This window comes from Micrasema longulum, unplaced genomic scaffold (assembly GCF_059751315.1).
Source record: "Micrasema longulum isolate JH-2025_06_02 unplaced genomic scaffold, ASM5975131v1 h1tg000251l, whole genome shotgun sequence".
NCBI classification, from domain to species: domain Eukaryota; kingdom Metazoa; phylum Arthropoda; class Insecta; order Trichoptera; family Brachycentridae; genus Micrasema; species Micrasema longulum.
Window position 1 is genome coordinate 136,458 of NW_028277456.1, and position 21,348 is coordinate 157,805.

Genomic DNA, 21,348 nt, shown 5'->3' on the forward strand with positions numbered 1-21,348 from the left:
GTTAAAAGTATGTCCAAATGTTGGTAGACATGCTGTATTTCCTCCCTAGGGAGTTATTTTTTTGAGAAGGGAATATAGATGTCTAGGAATTTAAAAGGCTAATGACCTGTTATTGGCTGATTTAAAAGTGGCAACTTAAACCAGCCTATGACAGGTCATAAGCCCTGTAAATGCCTAGGCTTCCATGTTCCCTTCTCAAAAATGTTTTTCCTTTCTGTTGCAACAAATTTAGATGTTCAGAACTCTTTTAAAACGGCCCCATAACACGAAATATATGGGTAAATCTTATGAATGCAAATATTATTTTTTATAATATTAAAAATGTTATTATAATGTCATTTATTCTTATAACAAAGCTTGACTCAAAGCTTGTGAGCTGATATTATCTGTAAAAATCATCACATTTCAAAATACGTATATTTGCCATGGCCTACTTAAATATTTCTAATATGCAAAAATATTATAAAAGAAAATAGAAATAAAGATACATACAAAATAAATCATTTCTATATTATGTCGAAGAAATAACTGAATAAAAAATCACGAACAGGTCAGTACAAAGTTCACTTTTGCAAAGAAAGTCACCGTGCAAAGCTGAGCACGCCTGTATCTTACTTGTAAATATAAAACAGATTATGTATAAGGCACATTAGAATTATGTTTATTTATTGTTATAATTATAATTACACAAATATGTAACGTATTTTTTCAGCAATGGGAAGACATGAATTACCCCCTAAAATGCTTTCAAAGGAAAACCAAGCAATTGCCAACTCTGCTCTCCAGCAAAGGTACAAACGCCACCAGGAAATGATGAGAGGGACAACACCGGATTTATCGCAAGATTTTGCAAATATGAATATTCAAGGAAATCGTAAAATTCAGGTCAATATATTTATTATAATGTATGCTTAATTACCCGATTTGCAGTTGATTCCCTTTCCTCAAATACTACAAACTAGAAACCATTTGATTTTCTTTATCTCCCAGTATCCTTCACCAGAGCGTAGATACCATTCTTCTTTATCCGGTATTTATTTTCATCTACAACTTCCTGTCATGTCATAAACTTCAAATGATATTTATTGTTTAGACTAAAAAAACTCTACCGTATTGGAACTGATCCACTTTCTCTAATTGTGAATCTTGGATTTTTGTTATCTGTCCAATTAACAAACAAGCAGTGCACTTATCATTTTGTACAATATGACTTTCATAGTTGCCTGCTAAGGTTTTCTCTTCCTGGCAATGATGAATAATCGGCTGTTCTTTTGAATTATACCAACGCTTTTTTCAAGGACATGTGTTTTTTTAAAGATCGCACTTTTCATGCAAACAACTTCCTTTTAAAACTGTTCCGCAAAATACACTTTTAAAAGTGTACTTATTTAATGAATCTACACGCTTTTATTATTTCAGATGTCAAATGAAAATGAAAAGTGGAACTCTGTGCAGAACAGGAAGTTTTCAAATGTCTCCGATCAAGGAGCTTTTACAAGCGGTCGATTCCAGGACCCAAATTTCAATGATGCAAGTGATTTTGATCCGAATACCGTGCCGAGTGCCCCAAGTCCTCAGAGATCTCTAAAGAGAGGAGCGATGAGTGCTTCGGTGTTTGACTTGAACAGTACTGGAGCACTTCCACCTCATCAGCATATGCCGCAACAGATTCTTGGTCCAATGACACAAGTAAGTTTGTTTATTGTTATAATTTACGTTTACACTGTGCCATAAAGTGCTAAATATTGTATTGCAAGATATTCCAATGTATTTTTTGCTTATAAACGCTGTTTTATTTCGAAAAACGAGAGGAAAACCTTTTTGTCAAATTTAAACTATCGCCTTTATTTTTAACTAAAAAATCGGAAACTTAGTATCCACATATTTTCAACGAAAATGATTTTTTGTAATTAATAGGTTTTGTTATGTACCAAGCCGATATTTTTAATGTTACGATTATTACAGGCCCAGTCAATGGCACAGCTGGGTGGATGCGTGAACTGTCAGCACCATACACCGAACATGGCTGGACCAGGTCAGTCCATGGAGTGGCTTCCCTGGGCGGGCCGCTACGGGAGCAATATGAGTCTCAACCTTCCCAACATGGGGCCTGATGGTTTCCCTCATTCCCCCATGTGGATGAGTCCATGGGGAATGCCCATGTACCCTGCCGCTATGCTACCACCACAACATAATGGTAAATACGAAATATTAGTAATAGTTTTAGCCTTCACTTTCCTTATTATCTAAATTAAAAGTTAATCTACTTGAGTAAGAACAAATAGTTACCAACCTGAATCGATAAAAGAAATCATTGTACTTTTCTTATTACAGGAATGAATAGACCAGGCACGATGAGCAGAACCCATTCGCGAATGAATTCGAGAGCTGGTTCGCCAACGGCCAGTATAAGGTCCAGAAGATCGAGAACTAGTAGAAGAACCAACGTCGAACCTGAAGACATATCGGATGACGAAGACGATCGAAGATCTTCTACAAGAAGATCGAGCGTTAGATCTGATAGAAGAAAACACTCTCAGTCCAGTTCCGATTTTCCTAAGGAAAGTATATTACGATCACCTAATATTCAACACGATGTGAGACCCAGTCCAACTTCTGAACGGAAACAATATCCTCGCCGTACAAGTGACACGTCAGATGGTAAATCTTCCATTCGTGTCGGTGCAGAATTTCACCGACCTAAGAGTCGCTCGTCTATAGCAAAAGAGATAACGAGTACTAGCACATATACCTCTTCGGATATTGATTCAGATATAAAAAGTATACATAAAGAAGACGTTTTGCATGTAGACAACATAGAAGATAAAATGGAAGCACCTCCTCCCCCTACACCACAGCATCCGTGGGTGTGTGAATATTGTACATATGTCAATTCTGCAGGGACACGAGTGTGCGACGTCTGCTGTAAAACTTCCACTGCACCACCTATATGCTCAGCGAGTATTCCCAAGATTGAAAAACGATCCGATGGAAGAAAAATGTCCAGCGGAGAAAGTTGCTCTTATGATTACACCGATAGCGAGGCTGGCACTCGGCAGAGGCCTTCTTCACGTAAAGCGGCACCTAAAGCTTCCCCAGAAACAGATTCCAATGAAGAATCGAATTTACAAATTGCCAAAGGTAGGCTCAGAAAAATATCATTTTACCCTGGTACAAAGTAGTGTGACAGTTAGTTCCCCGAGACTCCATTCCTGTGCTTGTGTTTTTGTATTTTAGAATAACTGCCTTTGTGTTATCACACAATCAAATATATTTACAAACTTCGTCAATACATTCAACTTCGCGCTTGTTACATCATATAATGAACAGTAAGTTCTTGTGTAAACAGAAATAATTTTCCTTACTCCGAAGACTGTAAATATGATGAAAGATTAATAAAAAATATTTAAGAAATAAAAAGACTTATTTGCTTAAGCCATGGTATAATTTATAGGTGAAAAAAATGATGTGAGATCTTCAGCATCTCTGAAAAAAGACGAAAGGACACTATCTCCGATGTCTGAAACTGTTAAAAGTGTAGAAGAAGACAATCCGAAAGTTTCCAGGATATCAGAAAGTAATATCGTGGTTAGGGTTAAGAACCTCAGTCGTAAGCCTCAAACTGAAAAAATATCCACCGGCTGTGGACCATCACCTCCGAGAGAAACAGAACCATCGAAGTCTTCTCACATTCAAGAGAGTGGTGATATAAATCGTTCTAAAACTCCTTTATCAGATATTGTAAAAAAAGAAACAACATCCACTGGAACTTCTCCTTTACCTCAAAGTATATCTACACAGGTACGATGTTTATTGAATAGACAAACATAAATATACACAATTTAAATATAATGAAAACGTACATAAACATCTTAGATTTAGGACTTAAAACGCCATTCACAGTTTACCAATTCAATTACTGCTAATTTATAAAATTAATTTTCATTGACAGACATACGACGTTATTCAAAACAAAAAAGAATTCTTCGATTCATCAACCAAAAACGATGGTAATGAAAGTGTTAAAACAAAATCAACTGGAACTGGAAAGTCTAAACGTTTTAATAAACCTTTGAAAAGATCAAATTCACTGCACAACTCCAGAGTAAATGATGATGACCAGTGGACAAACTCGCACAAAAGTGATCGATCTCTGAGTCGCATGTCTTATTCGAGCGATACACACGTGAGTTGATAAACACAGATAATGTATTTTTATATTTTATTTCTAATTTTAAATGTTTGTCTAAAATTTCAGAGTATTCCCACAACTCCTCCGAGAGATGAAAGCCCTTCTCCATTTAATAGATTTAATAATTTCCCTCCTAATGAAATGAAACAGCTTGGGCATTTGGGACCCATGAGAAGTCGGTCCAACTCACTCTTAGCCACTAATTTTGGGATGGGAAGTGGAGTGCCGACTTCTTACAGAAGTACAATGGATCTACGGAAGCCAGAATTATACAGAGATGAACAATGGAGAAATAATTATGTTGATCCATTTTTGTACAATCAAATGGTGAAATAATTTATGTTTTTAATAGTATTATTTTTTTTTTTTCAAATCAATATTATAATTTAACATTTTTCAATGTTTAAATATGTATTTTATTACATATATTTTACACATATAAATATATTTATATATATATATATACATATATATCATTATGATTATGATGGAATTGTTTTGTGTGGCGATCAATTTTGCAAGCTTTTTTGTTAGTAGTTTTAGATGCATTTTTTGAACATGCATAGAGTGAAATTACTAATTTTTCAAATCAATCGTATATTAATATTAATAATCTTTGTAATTTTGACAGAATGATTTCGGTGGCTACCCAGGAGACCCCCAGGCTCGTGATATGTCACGTAACTTCATGATGGAGCAACTAATCCACAGAAGACAGAGTGATGTGATGAAATCGCAAGGAATGGAATTAGTGAAGCTCTTAAGAGTAAGTTAACAAAAATTTTAACATTCGTTTATAAAAAGTCTGACAAAACATCGTTAATCATCATCATTCCCTTATCCCCCTATGGTGCATATCCCCTTATCCTCCAATTCGAGGGTGTAAGAGATCAACTGGAATTATACACCAGTGACATTAATTGTGGAAACATTTAGTAAAATTAGAATTCATTTGTCATCTTAGTCAGTTTTTTTTACTTGCAGGAAGCGGAACTGAACAATTTTTCTGCGGAAGAGCTTCAAATCGCAATGACGAGTTGCGGTACCCAAAATCCAATTACTTGGTTGAAAGACAATTGGTCTCAGATGGTCGAAACTGTCCTCACAGTGGCAACGAATTACGGAAGGGAGAGCAAGGAAAATAATGTCGGCACGATATCTCACATTGAAGCCAGAGACGCCTTAAAAAAGCACAAAGGAAGTGTTTGGCAAGCCGTCACTGAATGCGTTGAACAAAGACAAAAGAAGGTAAAAAAGTCCAAATGAAAACTATTTTCCTCCATCAACCCGTCCTGTCCCAAGGCAGGAATTTATTCAAAACCTCCCTGAAAATATTTTTGTTAATAATAAAATCGCGGTGTATAATAAACTTTTTTGCTTTTTGCCAGTGTCATGTTTATTTAAATTATTCGTAGCTCAATCACAAATAATTATCGAAGTGCTTAAAAACATGCTAAGCATTTGCGCGATCACAACGAACAATAATGAACATGCTTGTTATCGCAGTCATAAGTCAACGCGTGTGTAATCTCTAAGTCAACGCTCGTGTCGGTTTGTTTTTTGTTTTCCTCGTAAATAAATACAGTTCGTTGGCGAAAAATCGGCGTTTACTATAAACAAAAATACAGTATATTGCATTTGCAAAATAGTAAGGAGTATCTAATACAAAAAAGTGAAAATTAAATTACAATTACTATGGCGACTGCTTTATTTGACATTTGGCTTGCCAACCGCCGGCTAAATGCAATAAATAGCATGATAAATAGTAAATAAATAAATAAAAATAGCAGTTTTGGAATATTTTCCATATTTACACCGGTGAAGTTCAAATATGTGATTGCGCTGAAACGCGAAACGTAAAAATTTTGACATTTAATATTAGGTGTTCACGGATGTTGCATTGTGATCGCGAATACGATAATCATCCATGGTGAGAAATTGTCATCACGTCGCTAATGCTAATAAGCATGTCGATAGTTATTTGTGATTGAGCTACAGATTTTTTCCCTTGCACAAGATTACAGGTTCCGAATTTAGTTACAAACTTATTTTACTCACTGAAAATAAAAACACATGTTCCAGAAGTTTTTTTTAATCAATTATCTTATTTAGATCAAGGGTATGGAAATCCGAAAGGCAGGACAAATCAAACGTTTTAACAATTTGTAATGTTAAAAAAATTATATATTTGTGCATTTAACTAAACTGTACTAAATACAAAAACGAAATTGCATATTCTGTGAACAATATCCAGAAAACGAATTTTCCAAAAAATTATGAGTTATCAATTTGCCATTATATGCTGTGTTTAAATAATTAAACGGACCGAGATTTTTTTTAACATCTAAGAACATTGCATCTAATTTACATAGTTTACTTGAAATTGTGCTTTTTAAATGTCTTCATGGACACAATGACAATACGACATGATTAGATAGTATTCGTAAAACATAAGCAATTATATAGTTCCCTTTCCGCACCTGTGCGTAGGGCACTACATTGGTACACCAATCGCAGCGTATCTTGATAAAAAATTATTACATGAAGATAAGAAGATCAGTCTTACGCTTCAGGTACCAGTCTAGGGACTATAAAATATTCCGGTGTGAAAACAACATTTTCAATAAATATTTCGTATCAACCATGCCGGGAATTGATCCCAAGACCTCTTGCTTGGTAGGCAAACGCGCTGACCATTACACCACGAGGCCAACAAAATTATGAAACTTTTCTAAAAGATCCTAAAAATGGAACACACGTTGAATGTACCTTTTAGTGCTTCATCACCATGCCAAATGTTAATATTAAAAATGCATGCAGGATATAAAAACACTAAACTTCAAACAATATTCCGAGAAACCAAAATTGTTTCATTCTTCTTACAGTTCACGGAACTTCAAACACGGGGTAAGTTTACGCGGGAAGATGTTCTCACTTGTCTCACAGCGCACCATGGAGACATGGAAGCCGCATTCCTCGAACTCAGCAAAACTCAGCTGAAACCATTCCTCATGAGGATATGGGGGCCACCCTCGGGGGCAGATAACGAGAGTGGGAATAGTGCCGTGTTGAGGGGGGATAAAGAAGGTGAGGACAGACACCTTCCAGCTGGAAATATTGGGGAGGATGGTAAGCACTTTTCGAGGTCATTTCCATAATCTTTAACAGACCAATTTAAGTAAGCTAATCTTCTTCCAACGTCTTGTGTTAAGAAAGTTTAAATTTGCTCTGTTTTAGCAGAATGCAAGTTTTAATTCTTCCAGTTCTTAAATGGTTTCTTTTAAAACTACAATTTTATATAATCAAAAACTATGCAACAAATACTTATGCATATGCTTGACAGCATAATTTGTTGATTAGTCAAGGTGAAAATTTATATGATAATATGTAAACTATCTTTTTTAATATATGCCCTATAAAAACACATTTTACTCGATAGATATGGTTATTCAATTATAGTTGTATTTAATATCGCAGTTTGTTTTAACACATTTCTTAATTTCCAGTGGGTTTGTCAGGTCCGAAATCTCTACTTGAATACATAAACACATACGCTGATCAAGCAACGTTGGCTAAAGAAGCCACTTTAGAAGCTGCTAGATCGGTAAGTGTCAATAATAATTCGATTATGCCACAAAATTTATCCAGTATTCAGGTAACTGAAACCCCATCCTCCTTTAACCAAGTTTCAACGTCTAACGATGACCATGATCAAGCTTCTAGTGTAAACAATTATTTTTCAAATATGTCTCCATCTCTTCAGTTATTGACCAGCTTGAAAGAACTTCTTCAAAATGCGAGTGATCATAAAACTCAGACTGTATTAAAAGATATTGGCAATATTGTAAATCAATTAGATCATCAAAACAATTCACAAAAAGAACAAACGTCGTCCCCTTCAATTTATGAGAAAGAAAATGTGATAGAAAGTATGACAAATAGTGATTCGCTTATTACTGAAGATATATACCAAGAAACTAAAAATAGCTTTAACACCAATGAACATGAAATAAATTTTAACATAAACCAAATAACACCATCAACATTATCGGCCCCTATTTCTAAAACCACAAATGATTCTCATTTGAAAAATATTACAAAAATGAATGAAAATTTTCAAGAAATACACCATCCTAAAATACAAGACCATTCTTCTAACGCCAGTGAATCAAGTTCGGATAATAAAGGGTCGCATTCTAAATCCTTTGACATATTGGATACTGAAGGCGACAACAATATTAATCAGGTAAGACAAAACAATATTGTAGAAAAAGGAAGTATTGAAATACATCATTCATTTAAAAATGAAAATGTTCAGCTGATTGTTGCAGATAATAAAGATGTAATTCCTAGTAAAACTGACAACACCAATAGTAATACTCACAAAAATTTAGTAAATGAAATAACAGATGTAATCGTAACAGAAAATTTACCGCAACCTACAAGTTCATCCCCTTTTAAAAATAACTCTGATGATAGAATAGAAGTTAGCATGATATCTGCAAATCATCAAAAGGATTTAGCATCTACCACCGGAGAAGATAGTATTAATGATTCGAGTAATGAAGATAACTCAAAAAAATCTCAGCCTCTCTTTAATATAATGGAAGATACTCAGCGATTAATTCAGCAAATGAGGGATGAAATACAATCAGATATTGCAACATATACTGAAAATAGCACTTCAGATGACGAAAGCAGTGGAACTGAAGATATCGATGAAAATTCTTCCGCATCTTCGGCAATGCCTCAATCTAGTGCTCATGATCCTGACAGTCACGATGATGATGTCTTATCTTCTGAGTCTTCGGGTGAGTCTGAATACTCCTATAGTGGACCTGAAACTACTGACGTGGAAGACAATCAAACTCATAGTAAAATAAATGAATCTAAAACTCAAAACGTCGAGTCTATTAAAGGTGATATTAGTCATGAACAAGATATAATAAAAACTCAAGAATACACATCTGATGAAAATGAAAAGTACGAAGAAGCGATTGATAAATCAGACCATGGAGATACAGAAAATGAAAATGGTTCTGAAATAAAATTAGAAAACAATTCCGAAGTAATATTGGTGAATCAGTTACATTCTGAAAACAAATTACAAGTATTTGATGAACTTATTCAAAATCTTAATTCACAAGTAGAATACATAAATGATAGTTCCGTAAATATAAATACAGATCCAACATATAATACCAGCTATCAAAATATACAAAACGAAGAAAATAATTTTCAATCCATGGATAAAGCTGCATCTAAATCTGAAACAATAGAAAACCAGCTGTATCAAGAAACAAACTCCCTGGAAAATATTCAAGGGTTTATAAACAAACAAAATAATTTTAGTGAGCCCACTTCAGAATTCGATTTTCAAATTAAAAACACTAGTCAAAGATTAACACCTATCTCGTCAGAAATTAATGACGAAAATGAAATGAATTCAATTGAGAACAGTAATACAATTTTTTCTGTACAATGTGATGAAACGCCCAACAACGTTATTACAAATACAGTTATTGATAATTTGACTGATCGTAAAATTCCATTTGGTACTTACGGTATGGAAAATTTATTTCAGTCAGAAAATGAGGATCTTGAAGAATCGTCAAATAAAAAAGGTTCTATGGAAACTTCTGACGATCCTATTATACAAAATACAGTAAACAGTAAAAATCATCATGAGCCCATTGACAACGATACGACTCCTGAATCCCTCAGTAATGAACATTATATTACAATAGATAGTGATTTGATGCTTGCATTCCCTAAAACAAATACACAAAAATGTAGCAATATAGACGACACAGAAAATTCTGATAACGCTATAGGTAATTTAGTAAAGGCTTCTGAACCTTCAAAATTAAATACAATACCTATTCCGAAACCTAGCACAGCAGAATCGCTAATTGATAATGATAAAATCAATTATGAGAATAATATTTCTCCAGTACCTCACCCTGAAACAAGTATAGAAAACTATACAAATATCAGTAATATAGAAGTTGCCGATAATTTTGTGAATTACTTTGCACTAGAAAAGACCGTTAAACTATCCGAATTAGATACAACAAATATTCAGAGACCTGACACAGTAGAATTGCTCATTAATAATGATAAAATCGATAATGAAAACAGTGTTTCTCCCATACCTTTTATTGAAGATGATATTCATGTTGATCTACCTCATAGTTCAAATAAAAAAAATACAAATGAAGGCAAACCCACAACTGCTGTCACTAATGATACCAGTGATAGATCCAATAAAAATGATATGGCTCTCGATAAAACAAGTATAAAATCTAGCAGTAAAATTAACAACAAAAGCAATTTAAATACTAATGACAAAAAATCCACCGCGCCGAAAAAAAGTTTTGTATCTCAAATACCAAAATTAGAAAAAGCATCAAATAAAACAACCAATTCTAAAGTACTAATAAAAACAAATCCAAATAATGTGGCTGATCCCCAAATCGATAAAAATTTACCTTTTGGAAATGTTCAGAGTGGACTCGTTAAAAAACTTCAACAAGGTTTGTTCAATAAGGTGAATGTGACCGTAGGGAAACCCGCACCTAAAATTCCAATCCCTGTATCGTCGAAACGTATTGAACTAAAAAACACTTCGTTAGTAGGATCAAAAAAAGAACTCATCAGTCCTCCAAATGAACAATCCAACAAAGACGATTTAGAAAAATCTAAAAAACTCAAACCTTTCTTTTCGGAAACTTGTTTGAGCGATGACTACTTCTCAGAGGATGATGCTGTAAAACCAAAAACCGTATCTGTGAATCAGCAGTCTGTATTATCTAACAAAGATGTGATGCTGGAAGAACAAAACGAAAAGATTGTGCCAGGCCATGTACTGTTTGTGAATAGGAAGTACATAGATATATCGGCTATACACTTGAAGGAAGACTCTCCCGAGGTCAGTTATAAAGAAATTATTTTGTCTATTTTTAATATTAAATCATGTTATGTTTTGTGTAATGCACTAAGTTATGATTTACTGCAGTGCCCACAGTGACGTTTATTTATCAAAAAATGAGCGTAAATTATGTTTAGATACACATAATTCTACTAACTACAATAACTACATATATTTATATAATATATGGATATCAGTGGATTTAGAAATCCTAGATGGTTGCATACCCACATGTTGAAACTCTAACCTATTTAGTTTGATAGACCAACAACCGGTTTCATTATAGATATTCAGAATAAAATTAAGCATCTGAAAATCAAAGGAATGATTATTCAAATATGTTGCAACGATAAGAGAACACTCGGGAGTAGTAGGAAATGAAAAAAGGAGATGAACGAGCAGAGCCGCAACTTGTAAAAGAACGGCACCTTTCTACTCCGAATTTCCCCTTAGCTTTACGAAGCGCTGTATAAAACAAAATATGCAGCAACATTGGGAGGACCATTTCAGCGATTTTTCTACAGGCAATATCATCAAAATGTTTTTCCCAACGCTGGCTGATGCAGCTAACTTCCGTCATCGTCACTAAACTACCTTTGAGATGACTCAAATCTTTGACGAACACGAAGCTATGAGAAGTTGCCTATATACGAGTATGTTTTAAATAAGGAATGATGGCTTTTGTCTATGCGATAATATCTCCTCACAGCGTGTCGAACATCTGTTATTTCAATGTCTGTTTTTCAGCTTGCATCGCCATAATTTTGAAGCAGAATGTATGAAAGATGGAACATCCCTAACAGATGTTCAAATTTTAATCAAAAGTAGTTGTCATGCCCCATTGTTTTTATACTTTGCAACAATGGTAATTGAACGCATCAAAGTAATCAACCAAAATCAATGGTCAATCTTCCCATTTCTGAGATAATAAATTGCGAGTTTTCAGAGTAGGTACCGTAACCTTGTACATGACATGTAAGGTACTAACTACGGGCGTCCCAATAATATCTAAAAAATAAACAGTTTCATCGTTCTTGCGACATCGTCAGACTGGTCATTAGAGCAATGAAACCGGTTATTGTTTTATCAAAATGAGTGGAATAAAGTTCCTACTTGACATTATTTTTTTATAATTACAATTAACTCTAGGTACCAAAACATTTCGCTTACTAATTTCAACGTTTTAGATTTAAACATACAAGTACACGTATATTTACAATAAGTAATAAATGGTTATAATACGGGATTTAAAATCACAATTTGAAAAAAGTCGAAGTAGCGTGCAAGTAACACAAAAAGTATTTTTTCAAGTGTTTATTTTTTCTTTATTTATTGATTTGGCGTTTATTTTGTAGAACTCCATATTTATACTTTTAATATAAAAATCAAACACTGATTATTTTAAAAACATTTTACTGAACATTTTATTTTGTAAAAATAAAATAAAGTGTTCAGTAGACTCAAATCAGTGTTTGATTTTTATATTAAAACTGTATGTTTATTTTTCATTTATTGAATATAATTTATAAACAGATACATTTTTTAAAATAAATAATACGTAGGTGAAAAGTGCAAAAGAAAAAAAACTAAACGAAATACCGCACCAAAAAAGAAAAGACCTCTCGTGCTTGATTTGAGATTACACGTTAGCTAAAACACAATAAATAAAAGTAAATAGTAAACAATTTATAGATTTATATATCTATACAATATGGTGATAAATAAAATATATTTTTATAAATTTACCATAAAAATATTAGCATTTTGAAACTACCCCGCTGACTTGCTGATCGCAGTGGACCAATAAATAAATTACCATCCATACCCATCATACCTATACAATATTTTAATTTTGAGTTCAGTTTATTTCCAAGTTAGTCTTTGTAAGTAGATACTATTATGCAAAGTTGCACACAGTGGAAAACGCGGGGATTTACCCGTTTGAATTACGTTATTTTATCCATGCTTCTCTAATATTATCGATACCCGTTACTGATTGATGAGAATAATCGAACATTTATACTCGTTCATAGAATGGAGTTTCGGATGAATCATATAAATTCATTATTCTTCATAATTACCTGGCCAGTACCTAATGGTGTATAGGGGAACTGGATCGGTACACACATTTCAGAGTATCTTGATGATATGTAAAATGAAGGCCAGATGATCAGCCCATCTGGGGACAGCGAAATATTGCAATGTAAAAAGGTTTTTTTTTTTTAATTTTCATGGCAACCTTATCGGAATCGAAACCGGGATCTCGTGCACGGTTACTAGTAAAGTTATCAAATGATCTAAGAATTTTAATTTTCGTACCATCTTCACATTTTTCCGTTTTATTATTAAATGTTTGACTTAAACATTATTGGTACCTGTACAAATTGATAAATTGTGTTTTAAAATTGCACCGAATAACGAATTAAATTATAGTCAGTAGTTAAAAAGTGAATACCTAATCCGAATGAAAAAAATAACAGAGTTAAGAGGTAACCGATTAACATGTCGGTTAATATATGTATATACTCTACGCGGGTAATCGTCTTATCACGAACATTTTCGCAATTTTCTTCGTGAGTTTTGAAACTTCAAACTGCTTTAAATCAATCTTCGCTAAACTTTGGCAAAAACCCTTGAAATTATACATTGGCGGAACATATCAATTGTTATTCTATTCGGTTTTTGTCATGTTTTAATCAGTTTTAAGTTTATAAAGAAAGAAAATAAAATCAGCTATTATATCAATACTTTCACGTACAAAAAACAGCCGTAGATCAATTTTTACTACTTTTGACTTGTGATGTTTTTCTGAGCTGATGATGGACGCTATTATACTATCCGAAACGTTGGCAAGTATTCGTCACAAGAATCTGAAAAGCGGTGAAAACTTTCGAACTTTAATTACCCACCTACTACTAATTATGTGTGTGTATTTTTACCTATACTTACTATTTACAACTGCCTAAAAACCACAAGTGCTCCTCGCGAAATCAACCTGTATAAAGTAATCCTATTTTCATAAGAAATATAGTATATGTATAATGGAATTAATTAGGTGTTCTCTGTGAAATTAAAATTGGCATGCATATTAGAATAGGTATTACAAAACAAACAGTTGGGCTGAAAAATGTCTTCAAATAGCAGGTAAAATCATCTTGTATTATTCGTAATCTTTCTATACACTTTTCAGGAAGGATCAAATCCTTTTTTTTTTTGAAATTTCGAGATTCATACTTATTGGTTATTGACTGTCGATTTTATTAATATTCTGCATTACCTAACTAAATTTTAAAGTGAAGAGAGATCAAACGTATCTTTATTTACAACAATTTTAGTGCAAATAGACTCAAAGCGTGATTTTTTTCACTAAAACGGTCGGTAGCTATCTACTAAGGATTAAATTTGGAAGTAAATACTACACCAAATGTTTAATAAACATTTGCAATTTTTGTAAACAACTCGCCATTAAAAAATGGGAACCAAGTTGTGGGGTTTGAACCTTTGTGAAAAATTCACAAGACAGATACACCTACAGTATTACTTTTATTGGCTAAGTTTGGGTAACGTCTGAAACATTACTACCTCGCTTTATACCTCTAACCACTCATCACATAACAATTTCTTACAAACTCCTATCCACTATCTAGTCAAACTTAAATTAATTTATACTCTTAAGCCAAGTCATACAAGGACTGCTTAAACTGTTGAGGAGCATCGATAAACTGCTTAAAGATAAGGTTTGTTTGGACGATTGCTGGGACTACTTAAGACAATTTGTAACCGCTTGCGAAGTTCTTATCTAGTCTAAGTTGTCAGTGTATTGTTCGAAAACTACATATTGTAACCGCTTGAATCAGTCTTTATATGCATATTCTTTTCTTTTAATTTTTTATCTGTATGTAAATAATATACATTATCTACCCACCAGTCTTGACGATTCATTAGGTAAAATGTAAACCTAAGATGATACAAACTAACATTACTAACCTTTTTTAAAATTTAAATTTAAAACATATTATGCATAATTTTATATAATATTTCCAAGGAGTTTTAGTAAAAAACTAATTTAGGGACATGCAGATAACAATATTTATTTACAGACGTTTTTATATTTTAAACTATAACACTATTTACAATAGCAGAATAAAATTTATGGTACACTACAATTTAAATGGGTATAGAAATAAATTCAAAATAATATATTCATAATACAATCTATAAAAGAAAAATTCAATAATTACATGTATGTATACTTATGAGAGTGCAAATATTAAAAAATTACAAGAATGAAAAAGTTTTTTAAATCAACAAAATATATGTACCCAATATTGGTTTAAAAAGTATCAAACACTTATATATGTTGGTTGGTGGTCGCCATTCTGCTAATATTAAATGTATCTAATGACTAAATAAATATAATATAGTTGTCAGTATTTTTACATTACTAAAATGATGAAATTGCCCGCTAAATGTCAAAAAGAACTGAAAATGATAAATTAAAAAAAAAAAAACAGGTCGCCACGTGAAAGGGGTTTGCGGCAAATATTTTGTTGTCTTGATTTTGAAAAGACTTAAGTGAAAAAAAACCTGATATCTCCATATTACAATATTTTTTCATAACATTTTATTTTGAAATTTGTAATATATCCGGTAATGAATATTTCCCAAAAGTTTCATTAACCTAGCTAAATAAATGTCGGTATTATGGTGAAATATTTTTGTTTTTTAATGTAATTTTTCACGACATTTTAATTCAAGTAAGTTCATGTTTTCCAAGAGCTCTTTATTTAGCCAAGTGCTTAAATACGTTTTATTCTCATTAGCGCCAGATTCGAATGCTTATGGCTGAGGGTATAGTGCCGTCGTGGGAGCAGGCTGAAGTGGCCCTGGAATTGGTCACTATGAAGTTTAACAAGACCATGGCTCTCATGGCCGCTAACGAGTGCTCCACTTTAGAAGCAGCTCTGGCGTATTTGCAGCAAGAGTGTGAACTTTGCACTGGAAAATATCCCATGGAAGAGGTAATTCAATGAGCTGGTTAACTTTTTCTCTGTGGCCCTTATAAATGGCTAGCCGAACAAGGCCAATCAATAGGCTATGAGGATATGTCATAGAACTGTTAGTTGAAAATATTGCTGCATACAAGTGCAACTGGCTAGTAAGAGATGTAACGAAATGGTTAATATAATAAGGTTAACACTAAATCTTGACACAAAACTATTATAGTAGCCTGATTGGCAATATTATAAAATATTTTTCATGGATCTTTTGCAGCCATAATTTTTTATTAGTAATGAACTAAGTAAGTATCTTAAAATAATAAAATTTATTATTTAATTGTGAATATAATGTATATACATGTGTTTCAGGGCTGGACCGCGAAACTTCATCTTCACGGCAAACTTTTTTAAAAAATCATACATTTTTTAAACAAAAAAAATATATTATAATAAAAAAATGGAGACAAACCTTAATTTTTCGGACCAGCGTCCCTTCCGTAATAACCTACTCCTCCCCCTACACAGCCGCTTCCCTAATCCACGTCCGGTGCGTATCGCTTTATTGGTCGAATCAATTTGTTTTAAATAACAAAATAATCTGTTTTTATAATTCATTAGGGTAGGTATTTTAAAAAGTACATAAAAAATATTCCTCCAAAGTTTCGCGGTATGGCCCTGAAAAATCGTGTATACAGCGTGTATGGTAAATCCTTTCACATCCGAAACCATGATGATCAGTATATTGGCATATTTAAAAAAAATATTTAGAATCGTTTTAGAATTAAAAAAATAATTTAAAAACTGAATGGTTGCCTTATTCATTATGTAGGGTAGAAAATAGGATTCCGGAGGGGGAAGCTAGCTCTGCGCTCTGCAGAAGAAGGTGACCGTTTGTTTTTTTTTTTTTAATTTTGAAATGTTTCTGATTTTTTTTTTAATATGGCGATATTTTGCTCATACAGATCATTGTGGTTTCAGATTTGACAATGTTTATAATACACGCTGTGTATACAATAATAAAAATCATTTTTTTAAATACCAAATTTTGATATACTCAGTCTTATCTAAAAAAACAAAGGTTTAATACTCCAAAAAGATATACCTTTAGTGATGAAATGTTCCTACTAGCTGAACTTTACACGAGGATTTCTAGAGCTGGTAGCGAAGTGCACTTTTGTTGGTTATTGTCTCTTTCCTCTTAGTGAGTTTTTTTTATCACTTTTCTGTTCTTTTCTGCAGTCTAGCTAAAAATGTCGGTGAATATAATCTATCATAATTCTTATGAAAATGATGTTGTTTTATAGATGATATCGATGCTAAAGTGCACCCACCGCTGCTGCAAGGAATGCGCTAAGAATTACTTTACAATCCAAATCACTGATCGGAGTATTGTAGACTGCACCTGTCCTTACTGCAAGGTCCCTGAACTTCATGAACAGAATGAGGATGATGTTTTAGAGTATATCTCCAATTTGGATATCCTTCTGAAATCCATTCTCGATGACAATGTACATGAGCTTTTCCAAAGAAAACTACGAGACAGAACATTGATGCAAGATCCCAACTTCAAATGGTGTGTTGAGGTAATCAATTTCATGTTAATTAATTCCATAAAAACTTGTGTACTTATGTACATGTATAGATATAATCTAAGTTCAATATAATACAAATCGTCTTCTTAGTTATGAAGAGAACTGAGCCACAATATCATAATTTTGAGAAAAATTGTTTGCAATATTAATTACTGGACACTACAATTTTTTTTTAAATGTTACAAAAGAAATATTAGGATATTTTTTCACTTGGATCTTTTCACCAACAAGATAAAAAATTATAAATAAATAACTCCTAGACCTCTTCTTTCTTTTCCCCAATTACCAACTTTTCATCATCAGCTATCAACACCAAACCTAAATACTCTAACGCACGCATGAATACTTGCACATTTACACTCACAAATCAAGGCGCACAGATTTATTTCATTTACTGTATAAATTCAAACAACGAAATCAATTAACTGGCCTTATTTTCAAACGGATTGTATATGAACGCTGTTCGATTTTTTAGTAAAACAAATTTAATTATTCTAGCATTGGGTAGTAATTATTACAATATGATGTTAAATGTTATTTTTTTTTTTAGTGTTCTTCAGGATTCATAGCCACCCCTAGACAGAAACGTCATGTTTGTCCAGACTGCAAGTCTGTGACCTGCGCTCTTTGTAGAAAACCTGTAAGTATTCCATTATTATCGACTTAACACTGGACAAAATTAAAGATAAAAATAATTTGTTATCCGAATCAAACTATTTTCAGTGGGAAGTACAACATGAGGGCATCTCTTGTGAGAAGTTTGCCGAATGGAAGGAATCTAATGATCCAGATATTCAAGTTGCTGGAGTTCAAAAACATTTGGATGATCACGGAATTGATTGTCCTAAATGTAAATTTAGATTTGATCTTTCACGGTGAGAATTTTTTCTTGTCATCAAATAGCATTCTTGGAATAGTTTCGAATCTCCTATTGGTTTTATTTTACATGATGAAAAATTGACTTATCACATCAAAGCTTCAAGGTCAACATGTACATATTTATAACTTATAGGTATGTGTAGACCTAAAATTTTTATTGAATAAATTGTCTGGTCAATGTCAAAATCACAATTTGAAAAAAATCATTTTGAAATATTCCAATTCAATATTAACTAGTATTATAAATTTTAACATAATGAAACCTGCATCATAATTAAATACACAATTTTATTATTACACTATATGACGGCCTCTGTGGTGTAGTGGTAAAGACTCACGCACGGAAGGTTCTGGGTTCGATTCCCGGTGAGAACACAAAAATTGAATGTGATTTTTCTCAGGCCTGGGTGTTCTGTGCTGTAATTCACCACTGTAACTGGCCTGTTGTGGTGCAAAAAAAAAGTTTAAATTTAAAATATAAAAAAAACAATATTTTGAGTTTGTCCAAATTTTTGTAGACAAGGGCTAGATTCAACTCCCTGGGAGCTGTTTATATTAACATATCACAACAGAGATGAAGAACATTTAAGAGAAGGTAATATAGAAGTCTTGGCATCTACAGGGCAAATGACCTGTCAATGGCTGATTTAAGTGGCCAATTTACACACTGTGTAACATTCACCATTCTGCCCATATTTAAACATCTATATTCCTTCAATTCTTTCATCTGTTGATGTTTGTGAAGTTAAAGAGCTGAAACCTTTATTTATGCGTGTGTAAAGTGGCCACTTAAACTGGCCATTGACAGATCATAAGCCCTGTAGATGCCTAGACTTCTATATTACCTTCTCTTAAATGTTCTTCATCTCTGTTGTAATATGTTAATAATTTAAGAGTCCTCTCACTGGGGAAACCTGTTCTGTCCTGGACTGTCCAGTGTTCAAAATTTAATTTAAATTGTCCACATGTCACTCAAATATTTTTTTTATTTCTTCTATGGTGATTTGGTTTTTTGTTTGTGCTGGCCAAACAAAAAAAATATTTTGATGTAATTTATTTTTCCCTTTTTTATTTTCAAAGATAACTTTGTATTTCAGGGGAGGCTGTATGCACTTCACTTGCAGCCAATGCAAGTACGAGTTCTGCTGCGGATGTGATAAGCCCTTTATGATGGGGGCCAAATGTGGGCTTAGTCCTTACTGCGCCAAGTTGGGACTCCACTCGCATCATCCCAGAAACTGTTTGTTTTATCTAAGAGATAAAGAGCCCCGTGAATTAAAAACTCTACTGACAGTAAGAATTTTCTTCAATTTAATAATACAATAAATTATTTATGTACTGAACATTACATAATATACATAGTCAGTGATATGACCATAATATGAGCTACGTAAAAAAAAAAAAACAGTTGCGATATCAATCTTTTATAAAAGGCTGTAAACAAGCCAAAATTTTAAGGCCTTTTTATGTTCAAGATCCTCTTGGGAATATCTGAACGAATAAGGATTTTAGAGGCAATAAATAAATCAGCCAACTGGTGGAGATCAAGGTTGTGAAATCACTGAAGCAGGACCTCAAGTGACCAGTTCCTATATATCTTTATGTGATTTGTTATATAACTTTCAATTTTTTTTTTTCTTTAAAATCTATCAAATTAACTTTTTTTTAAAGCATTAAGTTATTTTTTTTTCTAATTTTATATATTTTTAAATAACTTTTTATTTATTATATGGCTGGTTGGATGAGTTAAATCAAATAAAAAAATAGAATAAAATTTAACTAACAATACAATGCAACAACCATATAAAACAGCTGTTATTTTTCATTCATTAGATTTTTCATATTTGTATTTTTTTATTTAAAAAAATTAGTGCAAGACTTTGACTAATTCTTCTTTCGACCAGTCTGTTTTTTTGGTTGGGCAGAAGATTGTTTTTAGCATTAAATCCATCAAAGTACTTATTCTTTGTACTTGAAGATTTAAAATAAATAAATATACAAAAGCAGAGTCAAAAAAGTCTCATTACTTGTACAGGAGTTTAAAAATATACAATCAGTTACTTGATGAAATAAAGGAAATAGAAAGCCTTAAAATATTTTCATATTTTTCTTTAAAATTATGTTCTTGATAAATTTTTATATTTTATATCTGGTGTAAATTAAATTTTTATTTTGGTTTCTAAGACCTTATGAACTAACTGAATAAAGCACAAATAAAATAATAAATAAATATATTCTAAAATTTAGGTATTTAATTAAATGGTTATTTTCATTTAAATTAATTTCATTAATTAATCTGATTCATTCAGCTGCAGAATATAAAGTTTCAAGTTGATTCTCCCGAAACAAAAGATGGCACTACATCCACAAAATGCCCAATCCAGCTCCAGAGGGAAACTCCCACAGGAATGGTTGACAGCATCTGTAATTCAGATATAGAAGTAGAACAAGCAGGATTGTGCAAGTAAGTAATAAAATAGTCCGAAGTCAATAAATAGGTCATTGATATTTGGTGCAACAGTTCTGTACAATAGTAATTTCAATGCACTGCAATGCACAAATAATATGATTTGAATATACATTTTATTCATCACAATCATTACATATTCGCTACCACAATAGTATAATCAAATACAACTCATAATCAACACCATTATCAATAAATACAGTCAAACTTGTTTATTACGAGGAAGACGGGAGCTACTATATTTGCTCGTTATAAGCATTACTCGTTATGCCAGAGAAAGGTTTTTA

The 21,348-nt window shown here is 32.6% G+C and overlaps 1 protein-coding gene across 9 annotated transcripts in view; it reads left to right on the forward strand.

Moving 5' to 3' along the window:
• LUBEL (Linear Ubiquitin E3 ligase) overlaps positions 1–21,348 on the forward strand; it is a 40,002-nt gene that overhangs the window by 14,592 nt on the left and 4,062 nt on the right. For 2 of the 9 annotated variants that reach the window (XM_088223759.1, XM_088223760.1), the window contains exons 7-23: positions 713–885; positions 1,420–1,689; positions 1,966–2,197; positions 2,335–3,141; positions 3,455–3,801; positions 3,953–4,186; positions 4,259–4,519; positions 4,824–4,958; positions 5,177–5,440; positions 7,078–7,321; positions 7,699–11,123; positions 15,947–16,144; positions 17,428–17,706; positions 18,266–18,355; positions 18,439–18,590; positions 19,692–19,887; positions 20,904–21,058. In XM_088223759.1, coding sequence (XP_088079885.1) covers positions 713–885; positions 1,420–1,689; positions 1,966–2,197; positions 2,335–3,141; positions 3,455–3,801; positions 3,953–4,186; positions 4,259–4,519; positions 4,824–4,958; positions 5,177–5,440; positions 7,078–7,321; positions 7,699–11,123; positions 15,947–16,144; positions 17,428–17,706; positions 18,266–18,355; positions 18,439–18,590; positions 19,692–19,887; positions 20,904–21,058 — 7,462 coding nt within the window. Of the gene's footprint in view, positions 1–712; positions 886–1,419; positions 1,690–1,965; positions 2,198–2,334; positions 3,142–3,454; positions 3,802–3,952; positions 4,187–4,258; positions 4,520–4,823; positions 4,959–5,176; positions 5,441–7,077; positions 7,322–7,698; positions 11,124–15,946; positions 16,145–17,427; positions 17,707–18,265; positions 18,356–18,438; positions 18,591–19,691; positions 19,888–20,903; positions 21,059–21,348 lie in introns of those variants that run through there. The other 7 variants (XM_088223762.1, XM_088223763.1, XM_088223764.1 and 4 more) reach the window with 5 other exon arrangements.